General features: G+C 38.4%; 1 protein-coding gene across 1 annotated transcript; it reads left to right on the top strand.

The window, feature by feature from the left end:
• The first annotated feature begins 1,296 nt into the window (after positions 1 to 1,296).
• TAAR1 (trace amine associated receptor 1) lies at positions 1,297 to 21,656 on the top strand. The gene is made up of 2 exons (XM_011282606.4): positions 1,297 to 5,665; positions 19,837 to 21,656. Exon 2 carries the CDS (start codon positions 19,952 to 19,954, stop codon positions 20,954 to 20,956), a length of 1,005 nt encoding a protein of 334 aa, XP_011280908.2. The 5' UTR covers positions 1,297 to 5,665; positions 19,837 to 19,951; the 3' UTR covers positions 20,957 to 21,656.
• Positions 21,657 to 24,367: the final 2,711 nt, after the last annotated feature.

Raw genomic sequence — 24,367 nt, 5'->3', positions numbered from 1 at the left:
CCTGGGTGGTCCAGTAGGTTAAATGTGGGACTTCGGCTCAGGTCATGATCTCCCAGTTCACAAGTGGTTCACGAGTTCGAGTCGCACGTGGGGCTCTGTGCTGACAGCTCAGAGGCTGGAGCCTGCTTTCTATTGTGTGTCTCCCTTTCTCTCTCTGCCCCTCCCCCGCTCACATTCTCTCCCTCTCTTTCTCTCTCTCTCTCACTCAAAAATAAACATTAAAAAAATATATATAAATGATTCCGATACGCTAAGGTATTTAGATAGAAGTGGCCTCAGATAGAATATTCAGCTCTAATGTAGAGATTTGCATGGAATTTTCTGTAGAGTCACTTGCTTCAGTAGCTACTGGATTCCATGCCCTTGGATGGCCTCATGCTTTCACAAGGTATCATGGTCATATCCTGTACTTATACACTGTCTGCAAATATAGTCAAGAGATTGATATTGTACAAAGTTGCCCTTTTTTGGAAGGGAGACGGTTCTATTCCCTGTCTGTTCTCTATACTGTAAGCTCTAAAACTCAGTCTCAGTGTCACCAGAAATGACCAGCCTCTGGGAAACTGAGCCTAAAACTTTAACTAAACTCACCAAAGACAATTTGTAAATCGGAGTGTGTCTAGTTGTCTGTAAAACAGGAGAAATAAAATGGCAGCAGAGAGAAATGGAACTTCAGAGTTAGACCTTCCTTTGATTCCTGGCTTTGCCACTTTCTGCTATGAGACCAAATTCCTTAGTTGCCTTGAGTGTCAGTCTCTTTTTTTTTTTTTTTTTAATTTTTTTTTTCAACGTTTATTTATTTTTGGGACAGAGAGAGACAGAGCATGAACGGGGGAGGGGCAGAGAGAGAGGGAGACACAGAATCGGAAACAGGCTCCAGGCTCTGAGCCATCAGCCCAGAGCCTGACGCGGGGCTCGAACTCACAGACTGTGAGATCGTGACCTGGCTGAAGTCGGACACTTAACCGACTGCGCCACCCAGGCGCCCCGAGTGTCAGTCTTTTTAAAGGCAATAGGACAGTACGTGTCTGGCATCCAGGAAGCACTCCATAAATCATTGCGTCTTACCAAACCAGTTGGATACTCATGTCAGAACAGCAGCATCTTTCATGATATAAAGCTTGCTTGGGAAACCCAAATACAGTTGATCGTTGAACAACACAAGTTTGAACTGTGTGGGTCCACTTATACTCATATTTTTTTTAAATAAATGCAGTACAGAACTGTAAATGTATTTTCTATTCTCCAAAATTTTCTTAATAAGATTTTCTTTTCTCTAGCTTATTTTGAGAACACAATATGTAATACATGTAACATGCAAAATATATGTTAATTGTGTTATCAATAAGGCTTCCAGTCAACATAGGCTATTAGTAGTTAAGTTTCTGGAGACTCAAAAGTTATACACAGATTTTCAACTGTATGAGAGGTCAGCACCCGTAACACCTGCATTGTTCAAGAGCCAACTGTAATACATATAGGTTTGCTTGCTAAAAATCAATTAAAAATTATAGTAAAAGACATTTGTATTCGTGTGGAATATTTTTCAGGAGGCCATGATAGTTTGCTGGGTCAGTTTTCTTTCACAATAGAAGGAGTACTGCCTACCTGACCATATACATGTCCCATGTAAGGAAAGGCTTCGTCCTAGACAATGCCAGGGCTATGCTGTGATTTCAGGGGCTTGAAGCCACATTCTTTATACCAAGATCTTTGTCCCATCTGCCCCAAATTCCATAAGTTGAGACATTCTTTTATGCATTGAAGACCTGGTTTGTTTAAGTCCTTTCAATGGAAGCATCTCTGGGCATAGCCATATTTGTTTTGCTGTTGAAAAGTTGGGGTCATTGATGATCATTCACTGGAAAGATGGGTTCTAAAATGGAAAGAAGAGGGAGGGCATCTGAGAGTAATGAAACCATCAGAAAAAAATCTTTGCTACATTTACAGTAAAAAATGTAGGGGTGCTTAGGAAAGGGGAAGGCTCTGCATATCAGAGATTTCTCCTTAAGTCTAAGCCATTTCTGGAATAGTTTCCAAGTAATAACCAATCATGCCTATGGTAACTTTATAAAGAGGCTTATATTACAGTTTCTTGCTGTAACAACATTGCTTTCTTTTTATGCCAGTAGAAAACATCCCCAAATGTAAAACTCAAATGGAATTATAAAGTCTTTCCTTTTCCTTATTTTTGCCTCCATAGACTGATTTTTTCCCCATTGCAAGTGATATCTCTACCCTAGTTGTCTTCTGTATTTTTAGCAGAATGGAGAAAATGATCTTACCAGTAAAATGGTTTTGAATTCCCATTATTTTGCTTTGATTGATGATATGAACCCCCAAAATATCTCTTCTATAGTCCATATCAGGGGTCAGTAAACTATTTCCTGTAAATATAATTTTATTGGACACTGATACACCCATTCATTTATGTATCATCTATGATACTTTCATGTTACAATGACAGAATTAAATAGTTGCCATGTACCTATGGCCTTCAAAGCGTATGGCATTTACTATCTAGCCCTTTACAGAAACAATTTACTGATTCCTCACCTACATGGTAAGGAAAACCTCTATGAATCTAAAAGCAGACACTTTATTCCTTGCCTATACATTTCATGACATCGTCTTTTCTAAAAATTTGATTCATTTATGGTGCTAGCTGGCCTTAGTACTCATCTTTTTCCACCATATTGGAAAAGAGTATTTGCGCCAACTACATTCTTCCCTGATGAAAAAAGAAATATTAGTTTGATTTCTGGCTTTGCCATTTGCTAGTAATATGACATTGGAAAAGCCATTTAAGTTCTCCCAGACTCATCATAACCTGTAAAGTGGAAATAATGAGATCTACTCCATTTGGTTATTGTGAGGGTTAAGTGAAAATATTACTTTAGCACTTAGCATAATTCCACTCATAATGAGTGCTCAGTGCGTTTTATTTACATATAATAGAAGTAACTTTAAAAACATATTTTGAAAATATCAACATACCCACAGAAACATGCCATTTATAAAAATGATACTAAGTAATTCCCAATACAAACAAAGATACCTTAGTTTTGTTCTTTGCAAATAAAACAAGAGGGATAAAGCTAATCATTAACTTGGAGTTCATTGAGCTTTGATAGTGAGAATGAAGACATTTGCTAATTTCTATTTTTTAAGTGTGTGTGTGTCTGTGTGTGTGTGTGTGTAACAAGAAGGAATTAGAAACTAACTTGAATGCCTGCAGTACACAGTCAAAACACTTCTGTTGATAAAAAAAAAGGTGCTGGAATAAGATAATAAAAATGTAAAACGTGATTGTTACTGATTAACAGATTTTAATTGTCCGCTATGAAATTATTTTCTTAGGGTTAAATATGAAGTTTTTGCATATGTTTCCCTATTCTAAATTTAGCCTGTTTGTGAAGTGCTCTGAGTCCTTCTTTTCTGTTTCAGTTTATATGCGACCTGCAGGCAATCTTTCCTAGCTACCGTGTGTGGGTTCCAGATCTGTCTTATGTGCTCCCATAACTCAACCTTTGTGTTTTTATTCAGCACGTTCTATATTGTACTTTATCTGTTTGCATGTCTAACTCACCATTAGCTACATATTCCTGGAAAGAAGAATCATAATTATATTTTATCCTGCACACTTACCACGCAGTGATTGTCAGTCAGTTAAATAAATGTTCAGGTTAAAAGAAAGAACGTGACATACATAAAATGGAAAGAAGGCTTTTCAGTACAGTTTTATAATTAACGCTGAAATTATGAGAATTCCATATTCATGCAATATTCTGATTTTAAAAACTTTAAAAATGAAAAATGAACTCAATTAGTAATTTAATATCACTCAACCAACAAATATTTATTGAGCAAATGATTTGCAGGCGCTATTTTAGGTGATGGGGAGACAGTAATGAACAAAGCAGATAAGATCTCTGATTTCCTAGAGCATCATAAACTCCCATACATGAGGCATTGTGCTTGCTTGCAAAGAAAACTCACTCACAAAATGACAGATGTATGTGTTATTGAGACAAACTCTGAACTCGTGTTTGGAAAGATGAATGATATTTTCTATTCACTGTTATAAGCAGTGAACTTGGATGTTATTTCTTGAACCATCCTTTAATATCTAGAAATTTCTGAAGCAGGAGTTATAATCGCCTAGTAAAATGTCAACGTCACTTATGTAAAGCATAATGTAAACGTCACTTATGTAAAGCTGTTTCTGTTTTTGCTATCACAGTTTTTGTTAGTGACTATTTAGATCACAAGTGACCCGTCATGTGGTATCAGTGTTTCTCTGTGTCGGTGTTTCTGCAAGGTGGGGGAATGGGGTAATAGATCTCAGTGGCTTCTTTCAGAAAAACAATTAACACAGTAATTTATTGCCATGAAAATTCTGTATAGCAAACCACCCTGAAACTCATTGGACCAATGGGCTTCACGGGGGCTTGGTCTTCTCATGGGAAAGCATGGAGGACATTCATAAATATAGAGTTCTCCTAATGACACGGCTTAGAACTGGCGCACTTTTATTTCTGTCCATATTCTTTTGGCTAAAACAAGTAAAGTAACAAAGCTCAAGTTCTAAGGACAGGGTAGTAGCTTCCATTCTCAGAGAAGAAAAGACACAAGTGTAGACGCCAGGAGAGTGAAGAACTGGGACCAACAGTAGCCTATCACAATAATCCTATGATTTACTATGGCTGAGTAACAAACAGAAATGGATGAGAAATTGTACTTAAGATAGTCATTTTGCTCTACTGAAGGATCTGGCTCCATTTTGGAAGTTTTATACAGAGGAATTAAAAAATTGATGGACCGAACGTATGTGACCACCTACCCTCAAAACCAGTGTTTCTGCAATTGTGATTAGTAACATTATTGGGGGGATAAACCCCACTAATTAAACAAAGAAATAAAATAGAAAATATCAGAGTGGGTTGAAGGAAGTAAGCATTTTGTTTAATGAAAACGTTTGCTTCTGTTATGGAGGCATACCTACATGGGTACTGAGTCATGATACAAAATATATGTCTTCCTATTGTGGTTAAAACAAAGCTTGGGAAAGCCGTTGTTCTAACTTATTTTCTACCTATAAGATATTATTGGGTGTAAGTACATTCTAATTTTTCAAAATAGTCCTTGGGCAGGCGTGTCATCTGTTTTGAAATTGAACCGTTTTTTCAGTGCTCGTTTTTCCCTTTGTAAAGATATCTAATACAGGAGTACTTTTCTTTCAAATCAATCAACAATTAAGGCGGTTTTAATGGACACGTGTTTTTATATATATGCTGGTAACACCCATGACTGTGGTTACTGGTGGCCCATGTTTGAGATTATTTTAAAAGTAATGGTAATATTTACCTTCTCTATTTAGCTTGCTCACTGCCAGCTTCCTGATGCTGGTTTAGAATAAAAGCACTTCCCAGTTATATGTATCAATAATATACTGTTACCTTGCTTCAGAAAGATTTATTATCAGCTTATCTTTTCCAGATTTCAATATTTGCGTCATCTGTCTAGGCGAACTGTGGCCTACGGTAACACAGCAGTGGCTCTAGTCAGTAGCTGTCCAGGGGACACATGCGGAGGGGGCCTCCTCCCCAAAGGCAGTGTTTCTGCAGCCGGCTTGTCCCCTCTCTGGTCACTCTTACCTGAGAAGGTAGGTCTGAATGCTCATAGGGACTAGCCTGAGGGCCTAGGTAATCTTTCACTGAGAAAATGCTGACAGCCAGAAAAGTTATCAATGGCTTGGTACTTACTAATACATTAAAATTTAGGATTATTTAATAGAAAAGTTAACAAGGTTGCTGTAATTTAGTTTCATAAAACCTGGGTTAGTAAGAGAAGGTAAAAAATAGTGACATATTTTTAACTAGCATGCTTTACCTGTGCTTTTAAAATGTTTCACGTTTATTAAAAATTCACCTATGAAAACCCAGGAAACCTGAAAAGTTGAAACATGATTTTTTGTCTCCATTTCTTGTAAATGAAGGAAATTCCTTCTGTGGATGTTGGCTAGTGTTAGCATAAAAAAACGATCCCCACAGAGACTTTTATACATTTTAAAATTAAATCACGTTATTGTTACTATTTGCTCAATTACAAAACTAAAATCTTATTTGCACAAGTATTATTTGGTGGGAAAAATCCTGGCCCTTTGCCAAATGACTTCACTCTTTAGCGTGTGTGTGTGTGTGTGTCTGTTTACGTGCCATATATTAGATTGATTAGATTAGGAAGTTTTTAGTTATGATGACCTAAATTTGATACATATCATCTTATGCAAGTCTACATACCAGAAAAATTTTCCAGTAGAGTTGATTTACCTGCTCATAATATTGCTGAAGATTCTTTTTTCTCTTTTCAATTGGAATGGGTTGATGGATAAGCAAACGAATGGAATTTGCCATGCTTCCTGTTTCTTTAAGATGGAAAGGATTGCTTCCAGTGATATCACCTTCTCAAGACTCATGACTTAAATATTTGAAAGAGTTGTTTCTCCTACCCCTTCTTTCTTTCTCTCTTTTAAAATAAGTGTTTTACCCTAGAGGAGAAAGCAGGAAAAGACCTCTCTGACCTCAGCCGTAGCAATTTCTTACTTGACACATCCCCAAAGGCAAGGGAATTAAAAGCAAAAATGAACTACTGGGACCTTATGAAGATAAAAACATGTTTAAAAATTGTTTTGCACTCTCAGCATCAGTGCCATCTTCTGGGAAACCTCTGTGCCACAGAGCCAAGTGGAAGAAGCAGTGGATGAACAGGCTGAAGCGAAAAAGAAGAAAGATGAGGCAGAGGTCCAAGTAAACTGCCAGCTTGTGCACCCACGGAAGTCACAAGAACATCCCAGAGGTCAGGGATGTTTGTACAAATTGTTGGACCGCACGCCTACTTTCTAGAACTTGATTCAGTGGATCTAGACATCCATCATCATTTGATCACAATGACCACCTGGGACCTTCCTTAGCAAAGGAAACAACCAACAAAACTAAAAGGCAACCAACGGAATGGGAAAAGATATTTGCAAATGACATATCGGACAAAGGGCTAGCATCCAAAATCTATAAAGAGCTCACCAAACTCCACACCCGAAAAACAAATAACCCAGTGAAGAAATGGGCAGAAAACATGAATAGACACTTCTCTAAAGAAGACATCCGGATGGCCAACAGGCACATGAAAAGATGCTCAACATCACTCCTCATCAGGGAAATACAAATCAAAACCACACTTAGATATCACCTCACGCCAGTCAGAGTGGCCAAAATGAACAAATCAGGAGACTATAGATGCTGGAGAGGATGTGGAGAAACGGGAACCCTCTTGCACTGCTGGTGGGAATGCAAACTGGTGCAGCCGCTCTGGAAAACAGTGTGGAGGTTCCTCAGAAAATTAAAAATAGACCTACCTTATGACCCAGCAATAGCACTGCTAGGAATTTACCCAAGGGATACAGGAGTACTGATGCATAGGGGCACTTGTACCCCAATGTTTATAGCAGCACTCTCAACAATAGCCAAATTATGGAAAGAGCCAAAATGTCCATCAACTGACAAATTGATAAAGAAATTGTAGTTTATATACACAATGGAGTACTACATAGCAATGAGAAAGAACGAAATATGGCCCTTTGTAGCAACGTGGATGGAACTGGAGAGTGTGATGTTAAGTGAAATAAATCATACAGAGAAAGACAGATACCATATGGTTTCACTCTTATGTGGATCCTGAGAAACTTAACAGAAACCCATGGGGGAGGGGAAGGAAAAAAAAAAAGAGGTTAGAGTGGAAGAGAGCCAAAGCATAAGAGACTCTTAAAAACTGAGAACAAACTGAGGGTTGATGGGGGGTGGGAGGGAGGGGAGGGTGGGTGATGGGTACTGAGGAGGGCACCTTTTGGGATGAGCACTGGGTGTTGTATGGAAACCAATTTGACAATAAACTTCATATATTGAAAAAAATAAAAATAAAATAAGTGTTTTACAAAACACTTTTGGTATTGTAATAAAGAATAGTGGATAAATTAGAGAGCTGCAAACTTATTTTTAGAATAAAATTATCAGGTTTATTTCTAGTTTTATTTCTAAATCTGTATAGAACAAAAACAGGATATGAGGGCATTTTAGAAACTTTAGGGCATTTAGCAAAACTTTAATTTTAATATAAGACTAATGTGGATAAGTAACTCATGTAAAGAATTATATAAGCACAAAAAGCACAAATTGTATAATTTCTTAATAATTACTCACCAAGAGGTTTTTTTTTTAAAGTATGGTTAAAGTTTTGTTTGAAGCAATTCATAGACAATACATTTAATTTTATTAAATACTTTTTTTCTGGTTATGAAAGTAAAACATTCTTATAGTAGAAAACTTGGAATATGTAGAAAACATAGAGAAGAAAGTAAAACTTTCCTGTTCTTTCACCACCCAGGAAATTTTTTTGGTAAAATTTGGTATTATTTTTCTTATTTGCTGTTGTTTAATTTGTTTTTTTTGAGTTTCAATCTCACCACCTCTGAGTAAATGATATTAAACATTTAGAGTATACCATTCCATACCTATTTTCCATGTTTATACAAATGTGTGTGTGTATGTGTGTGTGTGTGTGTGTGTGTGTGTGTCCCTACAAGTAGTACTGTTGAAAATATTTTTTTCTTTACTTGACAAGATATCATTGCCATCTTTCTATATCTCCAAATATTTTAATTTTACATCTTACTGCATATCTGTCATATCTACTGATGTGTGTATGTCTGCTAGAAGTTCAGACTGTTTTAGTTCTTACTTTTGTTGCTATTACAAAAACTACTGCTGGGTTGAACAACATAGGTATTTTAACTTGAAAAAATACTGCTAGAGAAAATTACCAAAATAAATGATTAGCTATATATCTTGTCAACTTGTCAAGAAGTTTCATTTGCCTGCCCCTCACCATCCTGAGAAAAACTGGGAGACATTGAGATAGTTGCAAATTTAAGTTCCAGGTTAGCATTAAGTTTTCTTGAAATACATATTTTTTCATTTCAAAAATCCTTTTTTAATAAGCATTGCATTGTGTTATATGATCATAATCCTTTTTAGTTTACACTAAATCTTAGTTTAAATAGTGTTACTTACTGATGTTGTTTTTATTCTTCATCTCTTGCTATTTAGAATTTTTTGTTTTGATTTCATTTTTATATTGTTAGAGTATTCCCTAGAGTTTCTCAGAAGGTGGTCATAAATGTATACTTGTCTTTCTTTTGCCTTCATCTGACTACTGTTTTGGCTGAATATAGGATTGTTGAGTTGCCATCCTATTTCCTTAATAGTTTCTAAACTTCTTCCACTGCCCTCTGGCTTCCAAAATTGCTAGCCCAATCATCTTTCCTTCTTTGTGTGTGTGTGTGTGTGTGTGTGTGTGTGTGTGTGTGTTTAAGCAGCATTGTTGAGATATAATTGATATGCAAAGAACCATACACATTTAACATGTACAATGAAGGAATTTCTAACTAGATGGCTAGAAGATTTTCTTCTTTATCTTTGAAATCAGAACCAAGCTAAGTGTATGTGCCCTACTTTATAATGGCCCCAGGGGGCACAGAAATGAACTAATGAACTCCTTAGTTCATTTGTTCATTCATTCAATCCTTTATTCATTTTTGTGCTCAATGTTCTAGACATTTCCCAGGCCCTGGGGCTATAGCAATGAATAAAACAGCCCATTCCCTTACGACACACTCCCTTCTTTGATTCATTTCATCTTGATTTTTCCCTGTTCATCCCCCTTTTCCCATTGCTTTCCCTCTGCCTATAGTGACCTTTTAGAATGTACCTTTTTAATGTTGATTTAAATATATGTGTATTCTTGTAAGAGTTTCCTGATGCTTTTTTATATATTCCCTTAACATGTCTATAACATTCCTCTTGGATGTTTACTTATTTGATAAACTATGCACAGGATACTATTGTAAGTAAACACTTTACAAATGTTAACTCATTCCAGCCTCATAAAACCTCAAGAAATCTATTTTTATTTATTTATTTATTTATTTATTTATTTATTTATTGCATGAGAAAACTATAGGCCCAAGAGTTTGGGTAGCCTGTCCAAGGGCACAGAATAGGTGAATGGCCAGACCTGCCTGGACTTGAAAGGCCACACTCTTCAGCACACAGCTCTAACCTCATAAATTCAAAACCCAACTCCTGATTTCTTCCTGTTTCTTGCCCTTCTCCAATCACCATCTTTTTCATCTCCTTAAATGGGACCCTCCACCTTCAAGCTGCTCAAAACAAAAACCTTGCTATTTCCCTTGATAACTTCCTCCCAGCCCACACTCAGTTGATGTGCAAATTCTGCCTGCTGTATCTTTAGAACATTTCCAAACTTGACCACTACTCTCCACACTCACTGCCCCTGCTATGTCCAAACCATCATCTTCCCTCACCAGGTTCTAGTGACAGCGTCCTAATCATCTCATCTCTGTCCTTACCCTCTGCCTCTGTTCTCAGACAGTAGCCAGGGTGGATCTGTCAGAACCTGTCAACTCATGTTGCTGGGTTCAAAACCCTCCAGTGACTTCCTTTTTTCACTCAAGGGCAAACAAAGCTAAAATTCTTACTGTGACCTGAAAGGCCCTATTCAGTGTAGCTCTGTACAGCTTCCGTGGCTTCCCCATCTATTTTTTCTCTGTGTTGCTGGCTTTGTGCTATCCCCATTGACATCTGCTAATTTTGCAAACACACTAAGCATGTTCCCATCTCTAGACTTTGGAGTCTGCTATATCCCCTCCCTGGATTGTGCTTCCCCTACATATCCATATGGTTAGCTTCTCGGTTCCTTCAGATATATATATATATATTATTCAGTCAGCTTTTTATTTAAGTTTTCCCTGGCTACCTTATCCTGAAGCTCAATACTCTCCCCAAACCTTGCAGTTCTCTCTTCTTTGCTTTATTTTTTTCTCCTTAGTAACTATTGCAATCTAATTTCATGTTTATTGAAACATTGAGAACATGAAGTGTCCCCCAACCCACACCTGAATGTAAGTTCCTGAAGGGCAGGAAGTTTTGTTATGTCTTTTCACCCCAGTACCTGGTATCTGACAGAGGGAAGGCATTTACCCAATATTTATGAACAAGGATGTGTGAATTTCTATTTCTTTGTATTTTAGCTTAATGTATGTAATGTTCTTCCACTTGATTCACAAGGTCAGTGATTTGGTCTTCAGTTGTGACTATTCTCTTTTATAAATTCTTTATGGATTTTAAAAATACCCGAGATAATTTCTTTTGCTTTCAGAACCTTTTTCCATGCTCTAATTTGATCTTCTTGGGTGCTTTTCCTAAATTTTGTTTAAAGCTCTCATTTTTCTGCCTCTAGAGTAGTTTTTTCTTTTCTTTTCTTTTTTAATTCAAATGTTTATTTATGGAGAAAGAGAGAGAGAGAGAGAAAGAGAGAGAGCAAGCGTGAGAGGGACAGAGAGAGAGGAAGAGAGAGGATCCCAAGTAGGCTCTGCACTGTCAGCATGCAGCCCAATGTGGGGCTCAAACTCACAAACTATGAGATCAGGATCTGAGCCAAAATCAAGAGTCGGATGCTTAACCTACTGATCCACCCAGATGCCCCAGGTCCATATTACTTTTTAAAAATTCCCTCCCTTTGGCGCCTGGGTGGCGCAGTGGGTTAAGCGTCCGACTTCAGCCAGGTCACGATCTCGCGGTCCGTGAGTTCGAGCCCCGCGTTGGGCTCTGGGCTGATGGCTCAGAGCCTGGAGCTTGTTTCCAATTCTGTGTCTCCCTCTCTCTCTGCCCCTCCCCCGTTCATGCTCTGTCTCTCTCTGTCCCAAAAATAAATAAACGTTGTAAAAAAAAACTTTAAAAATTCCCTCCCTCACATCAGTCAGAGTACTATATACCTCAAAAGTTTCTCTTATAAATAGCCATGGATAGTTCTAGAACAAAAAATGAAATCCTGGGTTACAAGGTTTTATATCTCTATTCCGAATTTTGCATTATGTATTAACTACAAAGTCACCATCTAGAAGAAATGGAAAGTCACTTAAATGAATCCAAAGAAGCCAACAAAGCACTGAGACTGGCTTCTATCTAGACAGCTATTTATTCTTAGTTTCCTTTAAGGTATCAAGCAGTCCTTGCCTTGAATTCCCTGGTAATTTAACTGCTCTACATTTCCTCCTTGGAAACACTTTTGTATTTCTACATTTTGTACATTTCTACATTTGTGCATTTTGCTAAGGACATACCAGAAGATTCTGCACTGTTGTAACTCCAGGCCATTCATTTTACTATTGTTTCCTTGAATAGCTGCCAGTTCCCTTGGGGCAAAAGGTCTTGATATCTCTCTAAGTGTGCCTTGGAATCAGGTGACTTTTTCCTGTAGTGTTTGGGAGTGCTGAGAAATTCCTTATCTAAGCTTGTGTAACTTCTGCTTCTCCCTGGTTCTGTTCACCTGGATACTAGTGATTGCAGCTTTATTAAAAGAATTTTTTTTAAATGTTTGTTATATATCTTTGAGAGAGAGACAGAGTGCAAGTGGGGAAGGGGCAGAGAGAGAGGGAGACACAGAATCTGAAGCAGGCTCCAGACTCTGAGCTATTAGCACAGAGCCCAATGTGGGGCTCAAACCCACGAACCATGAGATCATGACCTGAGCTGAAGTTGGATCCTTAGCCAACTGAGCCACCCAGGCTCCCCAACAGTTTTATTTTTAAAAGCTATGACTTTTCCATTCTATTTTCCGTGATTATCTCTTGAAGGGGCACAGTGGACCTCCTTTCCTTTCACTTTATAACTAATTATTACAACTGATGGCAAACAGAATGAATTTCTCTTTGCTTAACATTGTCTGTCAGACATACTTTCCATCCCTTTCACATAACTCACTCATATTCTTTACCTTTTACGAAAGAGTGGTGAGGAAGAAACCAATCCACTCCTTGGCTTAGAAGCTATGTATTCAAGTAAAACAGAAAGGAAGGGAAAAAAGAAAAGAATCAGGGAAGCCAGCTAGGAGGCTACTAATTTCACAGTGTTTGGTGGCTCGGACTATGAGAGCTGGTCCAATTATGGATATATTTTCAATGAAGTGTCAAAATATCTACTGATGGGTTGGCTATATTGTTGAGTGTAAGAAAGAGTAGTCAGTGATAACTTCAAGGGCTAGGACTGAGGATTTTCAAAAATGAGTTGCCATTTTCTAGATGTGTAGGAAGGAAGAGGAGCTGGACATATGTTGTGAAGATTTGAGGCTTTAAACATAGTCAGTGGTTATATCCTCTAGGCAGCAGGAGATGTTTGTCCAGAGTACAAGCAGGAGGCCATGGCTGGAGGTATTTATTTGAGACCCATCAGCATATAGATTAGCTTAAAGCCAGGAGACTAAGAAATCACCTAGGGAGCTGTTCTAAGTAAAGAAGAGAATCAAAGACTTGCCTTAGGGCAAGTGACTTAAGGACGAACTAGCAACGAAGACTGAAAAGAGTAACCAGTGAGGTATCAGAGGTTTAAGAGTGGTGACCTGGGAGCCAAGGAAAGAAATTGTTTCAAGAAGTACCTTGGGATACTGAGCATGATGAGTAGATGAAGTCTGAGCATTTATCACTGGGTTTAGAACACAGGACAACATGATTAAAAATTGTTTTGCACTCTCAGCATCAGTGCCATCTTCTGGGAAACCTCTGCGCCACAGAGCCAAGTGGAAGAAGCAGTGGATGAACAGGCTGAAGCGAAAAAGAAGAAAGATGAGGCAGAGGTCCAAGTAAACTGCCAGCTTGTGCACCCACGGAAGTCACAGGAACAGAAATAAGGAAAGCCAGAGGTCAGGGATGTTTGTACAAATTGTTGGACTGCACACCTACTTTCTAGAACTTGATTCAGTGGATCTAGACATCCATCATCATTTGATCACAATGACCACCTTTGAGAAACCCACCTTTCTCATGCCAAAACAGTCCCTTTTGATCCTTTGCCAAGGAGCCTTGACCTCCAGGACTCATTCTGTTTTCATCTGTGGCTGAATGTAACACATGTAAAATAAATCATCTCTTCTGCTGTCTTAGCTGAAGAAAAAAGCTTTTAATGAAGTGCTGACAATAAAAGTCTCTTTGGAGTGTATTCAAAGGGTTAGTAAGAGGGGCACCCGGGTGGTTCAGTTACTTGAGTTTTAGACTCTTGATTTTCGGCTCAGGTCATGATCCCAGCGTCAGGGGCTCTGCACTGAGTATGGAGCCTGCTTAAGATTCTCTGTCTCTTCCTCTGCCCCTCTCCCCACCCCGCTTTCTCTCAAATAATAATAAAAACAGGTTAGTAGGAGAAGAAAGGAAGACAGGGGGTGAAAATTACTCTTTTGAAGAAGTTTTGTTTTCCGAAGTGAATTTAAAAATAATTGCTTTTTGTGGAATTTATTCTTTTTATGGAAGGGTATTACATATTTGGGTACTGCAGGTAATTATTTACAAGGGAAATACTAAAGAGCCAGGGAAGAGAGGAGAATTGTAGGTTATGTCCTTGAACAGGTATGAAGAGATGCTTACTGGGCATGTGCAATGAGACATGGTTGGTTATTTGCATTAATAAGACAGAGGATTAAGTATACAAACAGATGTAGGCTGGGAGGTAAGTGAAGAGATACAGTGTGGACATTCTCTTCTGATCGGGTGTGTTTTTTCAGTGAAACAGGATCAAGGCCATCAGAGAATGAAGATGAGAGAGAAGGTATCTGAGATAGAAGGAGGGAGCAGGTGTGAAACAGTCATCTCAGAGAGTGGGAGAACAAAAGTAATAGAAGGAGGGGTAGGATCCTTGAGCAGTTCTAGTGGCCAATACTTGTCATGAATTTAACAGGAGGCCCCTTGTGTGTTTTTCTCCACCACACTCAGCTGCATGAATGCAGGAGGAGAGCAAGAGAACTGGATTGGACAAAGGTTCAGGTTTTGCTAGGAAAGTTTGTTAATGAGAAGGAGTTGTAAGATAATGTCAAAAACTATTGGAATCTAACTGGGTAAACAGGGGTGCCTGGGTGGCTCAGTCGGTTGAGCGTCTGACTTCAGCTCAGGTCACGATCCCACGGTCTGTGAGTTCGAGCCCCATGTCAGGCTCTGTGCTGTCGGTTCAGAGCCTGGAGCCTGCTTCGGATTCTGTGTCTCCTTCTCTCTCTGCCCCTCCCGCACTCAGGTTCTGTCTCTCTCTATCAAAAAATGAATAAACATTAAAACAAAATTAAAAAAAAATGAGATGAGCCTGAGGGAATGAGGAATAGTGAAAAGATGATAAAATAAATGAATGAAGGGCTTCAAGGGGGTTGAAAAAGTGTTAAAAGAAGAGCACTAGTGGCATGGATTAGGAAGACAAAGTGTGGAGCTTGAAGTTAATATTTTGGAATGGCTGCATTACTGATGAAGACAAATTCTAGGGCATGGCCATGGGAGTTTGAGATAAAATAGAATGGGGGTCATACTTATTGGAAGACAAAGGGTCAACGAGCTGAAGCTCATTACTGGATCATTATGTGACATTAAAATTATCAAGAGTTTTGGCAGGAGTAAACTTGGAGAGAGTGGCGGTAGGTCAGGAGCTAACCTCTGCAAGAAATGAAGAGAAATGACTCGGGAGTCTGTAGATGTCTACAAATGAAGGAGGTGTAGTTTGAACACAGAACTTCAAACTTTCGAGGGGTGGTGGTTAGGAAGGATGGCGGCACAACGATCTGCAGTGGCAGTCAATGCAAGGGGAATCTACTTTTCCTCTAAGCTGTATGGTACAAAGGGGATTAAGGATGCAGGAGAGAGAACAGCCACCTTTGACAAGGCTCCGGGTGATGAGGTGTACTCAAGGGAGAGATGGTTTTGGTTAGAACAAAGTGAGGGAAATATTTGAGAAGAGTTTGAGGAGTAGGGTGATGACCCAAGCTCCAGAAGGCACACTTGGAAGGGTTTTGTGAGTAATGGCAGATAGGTGCAGATTAGGGAGTTGTACAGAACAGAGACTGAGCCGTTAGAGGTGGAACCAGGGACCAAGGGCATGGTGAGATTAGTGCTGATGGTCTTTCACCGGGAAGTGGGAACACTCGACCACTGAGTTCCTTTCATGTCAGACAGATCTATTTTAAACTATAACTCCTATCAGTATATTTTTAATTCATATGCCATTTTCAAACATTAGGTGATCAGATCGTTTGTACAGAATTGGTTGTTTCGCGAGCTAACCAAAGAGATTTATTACCTTTCCATATTACAATCTTGCATTATTTATATATACAAATAATGATTATTTCTAGTTAGCTAAATTATTTCTAATAATTATGATTATTTCTAGTTAGCTAAAATAGTACAAAAGTACTATTATGTCACGTTCTTAGGTAAGCATTTAACGCGTAATATCATCATATGCCATTTATTTAAGCAATTAAATCTGTTTAAAGGCAAATTATAACACTTTAATCAATACTTGCTATAAATTATGTGTAGTATTCTTTAAGATAAGCAGGAAAAAGTTTTAAGTGTTTTTCAATGTTTATTTATTTTTGAGAGAGAAAGTGAGAGAGAGAGGGGGCATGAGTGGGGGAGGGGCAGAGGGAGAGGGAGACACAGAATCTGAAGCAGGCTCCAGGCTCTGAACTGTCAGCACAGCTCTTTTATTTTTTTATTTTTCATTTATTTGGAGACAGAGACAGCACGAGTGGGGGAAGGGTAGAGAGAGGGAGAGAGAGAATCTGTACTGTCAGCGCAAAGCCTGATGTGGGGCCTGAACTCACGAACTGTGAGATCCTGACCTGTGCCCAAACCAAGAGTCAGACGCCTAACCGTTGACTGAGCCACCCAGGCGCCCCAGCAGGAAAATTTTTCTACTCAAGTGTCATTAATTTATCAACAATTTCCAAGATATTGTGCTTAACACTCTATTTCTCTGAAACCAGTATGTACAACTATGAGAAGAAAGCCTCTGAGTCCTTCGTTTTGTATCTAGGAACCGAATATTTTGATTCACAAAGAACTAAGTATACAGAGTTGTCAGATGACTTTCCCATCCTCTATGAATTTCATATTCAAAAACTGAACAGCAAGTTTGTTCCCCCTGCGCCCCGCCCCCACCTTCCCTTACTTCTTTTTGGACTCTGAATCCGAATTTAGCATATCAGGTAAGGATGTGATTTTGACTGACAGAAATTAATTAGCAAACATTCCTAAACAGTGATTAGCGTGTGTTGCTTGATTCCTTTAATATGTCAAAAGCATACATAAAAGAAGGAAGGAAAAGGGGGAAATAGACAAAAAGTCTACGTAGAAGATTTATAACTTAAGTGATAGAGTATATTTGGATGCACATTTAAATTACATAGTAAAAACCCATCATTCTTTTCGTGAAATCTGAATTATAATTCAAATGTTACTGAGTTCAAATAACCTAACTAGTTGTAACTTGCTATTTGTTCTGTCATGGAAGAGGCCTGAGTGTCTCTTGAAATGCATCTTACAGATTCATTTGGCATAAATATGTTTCTTTCCAGGAATAGAGAGCAGGAAGGAATTGGGGAGAGGTGTTTCAAATTTATTAAAATATGCATTTTAGTACCTAAATACTTTATTCCTCCAATTCTAGTTCTGGATACATTTAGGTTTTTTTATTTTGTTTTGAGAGAGAGAGAGAGAGAGAGAGAGAGAGAGAGAGAGAAAGTGTGCACAAGAGAGGAGGGGCAGAGAGAGAGGGAGACACAGAATCTGAAACAGGCTTCAGGCTCTGAGCTGTCAGCACAGAGCTTGGCACAGGACTCAAACCTGCAAACTGCGAGATCATGATCTGAACCGAACCAAAGTCAGGTGCTTAACCAACTGAGCCACCCAGGCACCCCTGGATGCATTTAGATTTCTATGTAGTCTTGATCTAAACTGTCAGCCCAGAGGGAAATGCAGGAGATGGAAAGGAAGGCAGACTCCTGGAATTTTAAGTCTTGTTGCTATTTTCTAGCATTTCAACCTAGTGACAGGTTGTTCATTGACAGCAGAAATTCACATTCTTCTCTCCCTCTCTCTCTCTCTCCCTCTCTCTGTGTATATGTATCTGTGTGTATACATATACACACACACATATATTTGTGTATATATATATATACATATATATTTCAAAATATATTGAAAATTCCAGAATTTAGCTGAGAATTGCAGAATCATATAGAAACAATGGGGACATTTTTAAACTCGGTCTCATGGAGACTTGGGTTCTTTAATGAGGCATGAGGAAGAAGAAAGTGCCATCTCTGTTTTTAACAAGATTTTACTTTTATTTGTTTTTTAAATTGGGATTGCATGAAAAAAAATTTTTTTTAATCAGTTTCAGAGCTTTAAAGAAAAAACCCAAACAGGCTCCAGTGCCGTGCCCACAGCCCACACCGAAGCTCAGTTTCCCTGGGTTTCTCACCTCAGCCGTCTTTTCTCTGGGCCACATCATTTCTTACCATAACTTTGGTCCATATATTTAAAATCCTTAATACTTTGGACCACAACATAATACTTCACTGGCGGGTACCACTTTTCAAGACAGCCTATGTTCTCACATGAAAACTAAAAGCTTAATATTCTTGAAAATAATTCATCTGTGTTGGTCCTTTCTGCCGTGGAAAGAAAATATGGATTGGTAACGATGAAACTGTACGAGTAATTGAGACCTCGGATCATATTCCAGCTTTAATGGTTTTGTGAACTAAGCCTCGATTTCTTGCCAGTATAATTACACTTACAAAACATGCCATGTCCTCCTTATAAGGAACAGTGTTTATATTGTAGATGTGAAATGTTAAATGACGTTAACACTCGGAATATTATATTTCAGTGCTTTGCAAACTGGAAGTAAAGGTATGTACTTGCAATTCATTCTGTAATTAGAAATAACTTATATGGGGCACCTGGGTGGCTCAGTCGGTTAAGCGTCCAGCTTCGGCACAGGTCATGATCTCACAGGTGGTGGGTTCGAGCCCTGCATCGGGCCCTGTGCTGACAGTTCAGAGCCTGGATCCTGCTTCAGATTCTGTGTCTCCCTCTTTCTCTGTGCCCCTCCCCCATTCATGCTCTGTCTCTCCCTTTCTCAAAAAAAAAAAAAACATTAAAAAAGAAAGAAAGAACTTATATATTATCAAGTGCAAAAGGAGGCACTAGGGGATATTACCTGTGTACAAGAGGCACACGTAAAATATTTCACTTTTTCTTCTAAAATTTCTAAAATTTTAATTCTAAAATTTCTGGGAACTTGTATCTACTCTTTAGAATATAAAGCTCTCCCTCAAGACTGTCTTTTGAACAAAGACTATTTCCATAGATTAAGCATATAAAGAATTCATCATTTGACCTTCTCTGGCCTCAAAAAGGTGCCGTTTCATATACTTTAACCTAATAATTCAACTTTTCATTTCTAGCACAGTACCCGACATCAAGTAGATGTTTAAAAAAAATTATTGAACTGAACCATTGAATTAAGCTTAGAAATGAAAGCTCTTTCTAAAATAACTATTTGGTGGGGGGGGCACCTGGGTGGTTCAGTCGGTTGGGCGGCCATCTACAGCTCAGGTCATGATCTCACGGTCTGTGGGTTCGAGCCCTGCGTTGGGCTCTGTCCTGAGAGCTCAGAGCCTGGAGCCTGCTTCGGATTCTGCGTCTCCCTCTCTCTCTGCCCCTTCCCTGCTTGCTTTCTGTCTCTCTCAAAAATAATAAACAATACACAAATTTTTAAAAAAGAATTAGTTTTTTAGCAAGAAGTAATAGGTAAATGTGTTAGAAGTTAAAAGAATCAAGTTGCCAATGATTCGCTCTCTCTCTTTTTTTTTTTCCCCTCCCAGGTTTCTGGAATAGGTTTTGGGAAAGCAAAGAAGAAACTCTAACCTGAGTATGGATTTTGAAGAAAGATTCCTCAACACGCAAAGGAAGAAATAAGCTGGTGGATAGCCCTCAGGAATGATGTCCTTTTGCCACAATGTCATTAACATTTCTTGTGTGAAAAGCAGTTGGTCAAATGATGTCCGTGCTTCCCTGTACAGTTTAATGGTGCTCATAATTCTGACCACACTCACTGGCAATCTGATAGTCATTATTTCCATATCACACTTCAGGCAACTTCATACCCCAACGAATTGGCTCATTCATTCCATGGCGACCGTGGATTTTCTGCTGGGGTGCCTGGTCATGCCTTATAGTATGGTGAGATCTGTTGAGCACAGCTGGTACTTTGGAGAAGTCTTCTGTAAAATTCACACCAGCACTGACATTATGCTGAGCTCGGCGTCCATTTTCCACTTGTCCTTCATTTCCATTGACCGCTACTATGCTGTGTGTGACCCACTGAGATACAAAGCCAAGATCAGTATCTTGGTTATTTTTGTGATGATCTTCATTAGTTGGAGTGTCCCCGCTCTTTTTGCATTTGGAATGATCTTTCTGGAGCTCAACTTCAAAGGAGCTGAAGAGATATATTACAAGTACATTCACTGTATAGGAGGTTGCTCTGTCTTCTTTAGCAAAACATCTGGGGTACTGGCCTTTATGACTTCTTTCTATATACCTGGATCTATTATGTTGTGTGTCTATTCCAGAATATACTTCATAGCTCAAGGACAGGCAAGATCAATTAATGATGCAATTGGATTGGAAGAGAAAAATGGAATGTCACAAAACAAAGAAAGGAAAGCTGCAAAGACTTTAGGGATTGTGGTGGGAGTTTTCCTAATATGCTGGTGTCCTTTCTTTGTCTGCATGGTCATGGACCCTTTCCTGGACTATGCTATTCCACCCACCTTAAATGATGCATTGGTCTGGTGTGGCTACCTGAACTCTACTTTCAATCCAATGGTTTATGCATTTTTCTACCCCTGGTTCAGAAAAGCACTGAAGATGATTCTATGTGGTAAAATTTTCCAAAAAGACTCTTGTAGGTATAAACTATTTTTAGAGTCACATCCATAGAATTATTATATTTACTGTTTACTGCTTTGCAAAACAGCTGGTGATCATAATTTTGAACACAACATAATTAACCACATGCACCAACTGCGGGGTCTTTCATCAAATGTTTGAGCCAAAGGATGGATAGTGACATATAATGCTTTTATTTCACTTCCTTTTTGGGACACAGTGGATGTAATCCTTGCCATGCTTACTATTACATAGAAGCTTTGCAAGTCCAGAATTTAAGGCCCTACGTTAAGAGCCTTTCTTGCCCTTAGCTGAACTGCGATGAATTGACAATTGTTCAATGCTGGAAATTATGGGGCCGCAATTGGATATGCAAATTAGAATTACTTTGTCATCCATTTGCTCGAATATATACGTCTTTTTGTGAAATCAAATAAAGTGCACGTTAAATGATATTAAATACTTTTTATACGTAATTTGCTATTTACCATGAATTCTTATTAATATATATTCCGCTTTTAAAATATTTTGATTTTCATCTTTTTATAATATGCTTTCTTGATTCTCATACTTGCAGAAATTTGGAAAGTAAGGAAAAAATAAAAATAAAATATCGTATAGAAACAAAATGAAGATAAAGATATCACTCATAGTTCACCTCCTGAAAAAAACTTAAAATTCTTGACAACATAATTTTTTGTTAACTGTATAATGTTACACTGTATGGATGCACAAAGATTTTTTTAGACCATTTCTCTGTTGACCACTTAGACTTCAGTTTCTTTTTTTTTTGTTTTGTTTTTTACTAATGGAAATGAAACCAAGTTTCTGTCCGTTACCTGCTACTGAAAGTTAGGAAAGTGTCTGAAAGGATTTCACTGTATTTCCAGGTTGTGCCTGGTATGGCAGGGCTCAAAATACAAGCTCTAGGAAGTAAGACAAATCCACTTGTTGGGTTCCAGGCTGCATCGGAAGAGAAACAGCCATCCATCAGCGCAGCCAAGCATGAGGGATTAACAAAAGGTACAATCAGAATAGACATGCCATGCCTGTTAAGATGGCATCTACACAAAGAAAAAAAGGAACAGGGGAGCCTGGGTGGCTCAGTCGGTTGAGCCTCCTCTGGCTTCGGCTCAGGTCATGATCTCACAGCTTGTGAGTTTGAGCCCCGCGTCGGGCTCTGTGTCTCCCTCTCTCTCTGCCCTCTCTCTCTTCCCCAACTCATGCTCTGCCTCTTTGTCTCTCAGGAATAAATAAATGTTAAAAAAAAAAAAAAAGAAAAAAAAAGAAAAAAAAGAACAAATGATAGTTTCAAATGAGATTCCCTAACAGGAGTGGGCAACCATTCTAAATTATAAGCACTGATTTCCAGTTGAACTGTTTCTCATACAGGCTTCAAGTAGTCTGTTGCATGGGGAGTAACCCTAGGGATTCGGATTTATTTATTTAATAAAAGTGACTTATGCTCATGAGTACGTTAGGGTAAGGCAGCTAATTTTAAATGAAATTAAAACACACCTTCTTGCATGCAAATGTGTGTTCACAAACTTGATGATCTCTGAGGATACGTTAAATCCTTCTAGCTCTCACAGTCTATTTCAAGACTACATGTTTTGTTTCATGATCTGACTAGAGTTTTGTTCTGGTACATTTAAAAAAACACAAGTTACCTTTTCACTGAGTGTATGATAAGACAAATTGTCATTATTTACTCCTAGTGTCAAAAATTACCTTGACTTTTTTTAGCTGAGACGATTCTGTCAGATTCTAAAAAGGGAACAAAAGCATTTAGACAGCTTTCTGTACATTATAGCAAGTTTCTGTGGTGTTCTCCATTTGCTCCCACACATTCTTCTTAAAATTATTCCTAGACATTTTGTACTTTTGTGTATGTGTGTTTTGCCTATTGTGAATAAATCTTTTTTTAAGCCATTATGTTTTTTGGTACCCATTATTGCTGGCATGCAGTAAAATTGATTTTAGCTTTTCCGTTGATTTGTTTGGGCTTCTACACTATAGTCATATTATCCTCAAACAATGCTAAACTTTATCTCCCGTCCAATAGTTATGATTTTTATTTATATTCTTTGTTATACTTTATTAGTCAGAATTTCCAAAGAAATACTGATAGTGGTAATAAGAGTCATCCTTGTCTTACATCTATTTTAAATTAATACTCAGGTTTTAATATTGATTCCACATTTTTCTTGGGACAAGTTCATGACTCAGGTAATTCTACCTTTTTTACTCAACGTTATGGCCTCATAGCCTATGTTTTTTTTTTTTAATTTTTTTCAACGTTTTTTATTTATTTTTGGGACAGAGAGAAACATAGCATGAACGGGGGAGGGGCAGAGAGAGAGGGAGACACAGCATCGGAAACAGGCTCCAGGCTCCGAGCCATCAGCCCAGAGCCTGACGCGGGGCTCGAACTCCCGGACCGCAAGATCGTGACCTGGCTGAAGTCGAATGCTTAACCGACTGCGCCACCCAGGCGCCCCTCATAGCCTATGTTTTTAATACTCATAATAAGAGATAGCCCATAACCCACCCTCTCAGTGAAACAAGAAGAAAGACTCATTTTGTCTTTCTATATTTCCAGCTTTATTCCAGCTTTCACTCTGTCATGAAGAAAGCATTTTTGTCTTTTAGCTGTCCAGAATCCATTTCCCAACTGGCATTCAATTAGCTTTTGAGAAATGTCGCATTCCGACATCGTGATGGGTATCCATAGTTCTGGATATAGTTTGTGGGAACTATAGGGAAAAGATAGATCCCTGCCGTTCCCCCTAGCTAAATAGACAGGTTGGTAAACCAAGCTAAGATTTTCAGAAAGCCTTTCTTTGGAATTTGGACCTTTACCAGAGTGAGAAAGACAGTGATCTTTAGCAGAATCGTTAGTAGAAAACAGTGAAAACATGTGGATTTCCATGACATCTACATGGTAAAATCGTGATCAGACTGTTCTTGGTCTTACTGGGGTTCTTGCTTACCAGACCCTGGAGCTGCCTCACTGTCCATTTCCAAATTAACTTCTCCAGTCTCTCGTGTATTCCATGAATCCCAGATAATCTTCTGATAAATCCTCTTTGAGAATAATTCTTGGTCGCATCCACGGAAAGAACCTTAACTTGATATACTGTGTTATGGTAAAGGCCAAGAAGATGACTGCAATGGCATAACATTCCTTTCCTCAAGTCCAGCCAATTTCCAATCAAAACAGTCTCCTTTTCCACTCTCCTCTCAAAGAGGAGAATTTTTATAAAGTACCACTAAGGAAGAGATAAAAATAGACACATTAGCAAGGAAGTGTGTTGGAGCTTATTTATTATTGATAATAATGAAGCCATCTTAAGAGATCAATAGACTAGAAGACCCATTCCCATTTAAACTTGATTCTTAAACTCAATAATTAAGTCTTCGGAGAGTCATAAATACTTGCCAAAAACATAAGGCGAACCG

This window comes from Felis catus, chromosome B2 (genome assembly GCF_018350175.1).
Source record: "Felis catus isolate Fca126 chromosome B2, F.catus_Fca126_mat1.0, whole genome shotgun sequence".
Lineage (NCBI taxonomy): Eukaryota > Metazoa > Chordata > Mammalia > Carnivora > Felidae > Felis > Felis catus.
Note: the sequence above shows the minus strand (reverse complement) of the source record. Positions and strands in the feature narration are given on the sequence as shown.

Bases quoted from the DNA above. Each gene is read 5' to 3' on its own strand.
- TAAR1 (XM_011282606.4), top strand. From the start codon at position 19,952: ATGATGTCCTTTTGCCACAATGTCATTAACATTTCTTGTGTGAAAAGC.